At 40.3% G+C, this 6000-nt stretch overlaps 1 protein-coding gene across 1 annotated transcript in view; it reads left to right on the forward strand.

Moving 5' to 3' along the window:
• Positions 1-2686, forward strand: part of Glyp (glycogen phosphorylase) — a 61831-nt gene extending 59145 nt beyond the window's left edge. The window contains exon 7 of the mRNA XM_071694146.1: positions 692-2686. Within this exon, the coding sequence (XP_071550247.1) occupies positions 692-1991 (1300 nt within the window). The 3' untranslated portion in view covers positions 1992-2686. The remainder of the gene's footprint in view (positions 1-691) is intronic.
• Positions 2687-6000: the final 3314 nt, after the last annotated feature.

Here is a 6000-nt window from a genome sequence, read left to right on the forward strand (position 1 = left end):
GAGTATGTATGAGAGAGCTGTAGAAAGTGTGTTAGAATGGTGTAGTCATGTGGAAAGGATGAATGAGGAGGGGATAACTAAAAGGGTATAACATGTCAGAAGTGAAAGGAACAAGAAGTGGGGAAACCAAGGAAAATGTTGAAGGATGAGTGAAAGATGCTTTGATGTCTTTTCATAATGGTCGTGTCATAAATGTGAAAATCATTTGTATTTTTCTTGCCCTTTCATCAGTGTAAAAATACATTGCTTCAGTGTAGTGGATTTAAACATTTTTTAGTTTACACATTTTTAACATGTAAAAGATTTATTCTATGCATTAAATTTTTATGTATTTAAAGGTGCTAGCTTAGTTTCTCACTACTAAGAATGTGGATGTGTGTATAAATGAGGCTGTTTTAATTTATGCTAAGGCAGGATAGGCAGTTACGTATTTTTTTCCTAGATTTTGGCTTTCTGTGATTTTGACATAGCTGAAGTTGTAGTGATGAATATTTATATCACAGTAAATAATTTTAGTATATATATGACTTGTTTTCACTAAAAGGAACAAATGATGGTTTCATGATTAATTGATATTCGGTTTTGTATATATGTTTTGTCCTGTCTAGCCATTAGATCCCAAAACAGAACTAGTCAAAATGGTTTTGCAAAAGTATTGCATTTTGTGAGTTTCTTTTCTTCTTCCTTCTAGGTGGCCAGGTGATACTGAACGTCTGCGACGCATGTCTCTGGTAGAAGAGCATGGTGAGAAACGCATCAACATGGCTCATCTGTGTATTGTTGGGTCACATGCTGTCAATGGTGTTGCAGCCATTCACTCTGAGATTATCAAACGTGATATTTTCAAGGATTTCAGTGATATGTCACCTGAGAAGTTCCAAAACAAGACCAATGGTATTACTCCTCGTCGTTGGCTGTTGCTTTGCAACCCTGCCCTTGCAGATGCCATTGCTGAGAAGATTGGTGAAGACTGGGTTGTTCATTTAGATCAGTTAGCTAAACTCAAAACTATGGTCAATGACAGTGGTTTCATTCGTACTATCCAGACAGCAAAGCAGGAGAACAAACTACGTCTTGCAAAGCAACTGGAACAGGAATATGGTATCAAGGTTAACCCTTCTTCTATGTATGACATTCAGGTTAAACGTATCCATGAGTACAAGCGTCAGCTTCTTAACTGCCTCCACATAATCACCATGTATAATCGTATCAAAGCCAACCCAGGAGCTGCTTTTGTACCTCGCACTGTCATGATAGGTGGGAAGGCTGCTCCCGGCTATCACACAGCAAAGCAGATAATTCGTCTTATTTGCGCAGTAGCTCATGTTGTCAATAATGATCCCATTGTTGGTGACAAACTAAAAGTTATTTATTTAGAGAACTACCGTGTTACTTTAGCTGAGAAAATTATTCCAGCTGCAGATCTTTCTGAACAGATTTCAACTGCTGGTACTGAGGCTTCTGGCACTGGCAACATGAAGTTCATGCTCAATGGAGCTCTGACTATTGGAACCTTAGATGGTGCTAACATTGAAATGATGGAAGAAATGGGTAAAGAAAATATCTTTATCTTTGGTATGACAGAAAGTGAGGTTGAAGAACTTAAACGTAAGGGTTACAATGCTCATGAGTACTACAACAAGTTGCCAGAGCTACGACAATGTATTGACCAGATTCAGAGCGGTTTCTTCTCTCCAAATAATCCTGATCAGTTTAAGGACTTGGTTAACATTCTTATGCACCATGACCGTTTCTTCCTCTTTGCTGATTATGATTCTTACATTAAGTGCCAAGACAAAGTAAATAAATTGTATCAAAAGCCATTAGAATGGACCAAGAAGGCCCTTCTAAATATTGCATCATCAGGGAAGTTTTCTAGTGACCGCACAATTGCTGAATATGGGCGACAGATTTGGGGAGTAGAGCCGTCCTGGGAGAAACTCCCTGCTCCTCATGAGCCTCGTGAATCTGAGGCTTCAAGTGACAAGTAAATGTTATGTCTGCTTGGGATTGTTGGGAATTCTCACTTTTGGAAGATAGCACTGGGACATAGATTTGAGGCACTATACTGAGATTGTATAGTCATCATAATTTTAAAGCTTCGTACATCATTCTCGATAAAAAAAGAAAATGTAATCCGAGTATAATCTTGTCTTGTATGTCTTGTCCATTCATAACTTCTTAGCATTGTTGATGTTGCTTTTAGGATGTTTTTCCCATTTGCAAAGGCATACATGTAGGGGATATTGACTGCTGGTATATTTCTAGGCAGGAAGGTATTGTTATTCTTGAGGAGCTGTATCTGATGTCACCTAGTCACTGGCGAATGCTCAGTTTTGGAGACTTGCTGCCAAATCAAAATACTATCCTACATTTTGTGCCAATTTTCTGTTTCAGATGTTTAGTTACATACTCTCTTCCCATACAATTATTGTCAGGGAAATGCAATCTCAGTTTTAAAGTATTTAGGACAATTTGGTGTTTTTTCATAATCAAATGAGTGGCAATAAATACTGTAGGTGGTAATTCTGGTTGTTAGTGCAAAGGATGTAAGATTTGAGTATACTTGAAACCATTGTATTATATTTTATAATTATTGAAAGTTACCTACTGTCAAAGTTGTTATGAGGTAAATGTTTTATATTTAATTTTACTTCTGCATTGCAGAATAAAATTAGATCTTTGAGCTCTCTTCTCTTTGCAACCTGAAAGAAAAGGATAAGATTGACAACCAGATTTGATAGCCACGAACTAGCATGTTTACAAAAAAGAGAATCTTAGATCTACTCTGAAGACTACAGCAGTAAGGTTGCAACTGTTACTTCATCGTCCATAAGCTGCTGTGGTAAAAATAGGGTGATCAGTTTTATAACCTTTGAATTTTACATATACATTTGTTACAAACAAATTACTGACTGTATGACTATACCCATATGAGAGACATAGGTTGACAAGGACCAAATGCAAAATCACCTCACTGGTGGGACAAAGCTTTATGCAACATCGAGTCCATTTATTTAAGCATTTAAAGTCTAAAAAAGACAGGCAAATAAGCAAGATAAACAAAGGAAATACACAACATAAAACCAAAATAGTATTAATTATTTTACTCCAGAAAATAATCATACAAACCTTCACAACACTATTATTATTATACTGTCGCTGTCTCCCACATTAGCGAGGAAGCACACGGAAACAGATGAAAGAATGGCCCAACCTATCCACATACACATGTATATACATACACATCCACACATGCACATATACATACCTATACATTTCAACAAATACATATGTATACATACACAGACATAAACACATATACACATGTATATAATTCATACTTGCTGCCTTTATTCATTTCCATCGCCACCCCGCGACACATAAAATGACAACCCCCCCTGAAAGCATGTGAGGTAGTGCTAGGAAGAGACAGCAAAGGCCACATTTGTTCACACTTAGTCTTTAGGTGTCACGAATAATGCATCGAAACCACAACTCCCTTTCATTATCTAGGCCCCACAAAACTTTCCATGGTTTACCCCAGATGCTTCACATGCCCTGGTTCAATCCACTGACTTATCCAGATTTTGTCTACTCCACTTAGGTATCCTGTCCATGTCTGAGTTTATAGAAGTTGTGATGAGACGAGTGAAGGAGGTGCAGAACTGAAAGATGTGGAGGAATGCATTGTTGTCAGCATATGAGAGCATTTGGTCATTTGGAGAAAAATGGAAATTTGATGAAAAGGGGAAAAACTGTTGGAGACAGGACAAAACCATGAGGATGCTACTGTTGATGGAGAAAGGGAGAGAGGCTGATCCATCAACAACCAAGTAGACAGATTAGCCAGAGCTAAACAGCAAGGGAGGGAAGTCAAAGGAGGGGAACTTAGAGATGAGACTAGGTACCTCGCCCTGTCAGAAGCTTTCGATATATCAAGGGCATCTACATAGGATTCATAGGATTCCCCCCAAAAGAATATCAGGAGTGGATTTCACTTTACAGAAGCCATACTAGTGATCAGAGAGGAAACTGTGATTCTAGATGTGTGAGGATATGGGAGCTGAGGAGGGATTCAGAGACTGAAAATGGTAGATGTCAGTGTGACAGGACGATGGTTAAAGGGGTTAGAACAATCAACTTTCCTAGGGACAGAATACATCACTTGCTTTCGAGAAGAAATTCTGGTTTGGAAAGAGGGGCAAGTATGAAGTCTGTTGGGGATGAGAGAGCTTGGGAAGTGAGTCAGTTGTTGTTCGCTGATGATACAGCGCTGGTGGCTGATTCATGTGAGAAACTGCAGAAGCTGGTGACTGAGTTTGGTAAAGTGTGTGGAAGAAGAAAGTTAAGAGTAAATGTGAATAAGAGCAAGGTTATTAGGTACAGTAGGGTTGAGGGTCAAGTCAATTGGGAGGTGAGTTTGAATGGAGAAAAACTGGAGGAAGTGAAGTGTTTTAGATATCTGGGAGTGGATCTGGCAGCGGATGGAACCATGGAAGCGGAAGTGGATCATAGGGTGGGGGAGGGGGCGAAAATTCTGGGGGCCTTGAAGAATGTGTGGAAGTCGAGAACATTATCTCGGAAAGCAAAAATGGGTATGTTTGAAGGAATAGTGGTTCCAACAATGTTGTATGGTTGCGAGGCGTGGGCTATGGATAGAGTTGTGCGCAGGAGGATGGATGTGCTGGAAATGAGATGTTTGAGGACAATGTGTGGTGTGAGGTGGTTTGATCGAGTGAGTAACGTAAGGGTAAGAGAGATGTGTGGAAATAAAAAGAGCATGGTTGAGAGAGCAGAAGAGGGTGTTTTGAAGTGGTTTGGGCACATGGAGAGGATGAGTGAGGAAAGATTGACCAAGAGGATATATGTGTCGGAGGTGGAGGGAGCAAGGAGAAGAGGGAGACCAAATTGGAGGTGGAAAGATGGAGTGAAAAAGATTTTGTGTGATCGGGGCCTGAACATGCAGGAGGGTGAAAGGAGGGCAAGGAATAGAGTGAATTGGAGCGATGTGGTATACCGGGGTTGACGTGCTGTCAGTGGATTGAATCAAGGCATGTGAAGCGTCTGGGGTAAACCATGAAAAGCTGTGTAGGTATGTATATTTGCGTGTGTGGACGTATGTATATACATGTGTATGGGGGGGGTTGGGCCATTTCTTTCGTCTGTTTCCTTGCGCTACCTCGCAAACGCGGGAGACAGCGACAAAGTATAAAAAAAAAAAAAAAAAAAAAAAAACAGAACAGGTGCAAGTTCAGAGGCACACTCGGTACACAGGGATGAATCCTTGCTTGTGGGAGTCAGAGGATGGAGAGTTTTTTCCAAACCCAACATGCATGATCCCTTTCCTGAGTGGCCTCAGACCAGGAACGGTTGAATTAAGAATTGGAAGAAGAGGCAGGCTTGAAGAAAAAGGGGATGAATGCCTCCATACCTGCAACAATGACCTCTACTATGTTTTTTGGTGAAGACGGAATGATCACCACATATGAAACTGTAATTTACCAAAGTAAAGTCAGCTTTGTTGGAGCACTAATATCTACGTTTAGTAGGGGCTCCGGGAGGGTGCATTAAAATAGATATATTTATGAGTGAAGTCACATGACCCAATTGAAGGGCGAGATTGTGTAGCTACAACATGAGGGATTATAGGTGAAAACAGATCCTGACTATACGGAGTGTTCACAGCGGTCAGTAATATGGGTTGGGTGGGTGCTAATTTGTTCTACACCATTGAGAACAAACAATGGGCTTCAATCCACCCCCTCCCTCCCCATCCGTATGGAAGGAATTCGACCATTCCTGCGGTGAACATTGAAATCCTCTAGGTGGAGGATCTGCTTACAGGTGAGAGGATGCCATGGCCTCATGGCAGTTTCACTAGTCAAAAAAAGATTAAAAAAAAAATTGTAGAATTATGTGAGCAGCTGGCGAAGCAAAGGAAGAGCACGGTAGTTGGGAAACAGTCCTTGAACCATCTTTACTCCAGATTTTCCCCTT

The sequence above is a fragment of the Panulirus ornatus genome, chromosome 56 (assembly GCF_036320965.1).
Source record: "Panulirus ornatus isolate Po-2019 chromosome 56, ASM3632096v1, whole genome shotgun sequence".
NCBI lineage: Eukaryota > Metazoa > Arthropoda > Malacostraca > Decapoda > Palinuridae > Panulirus > Panulirus ornatus.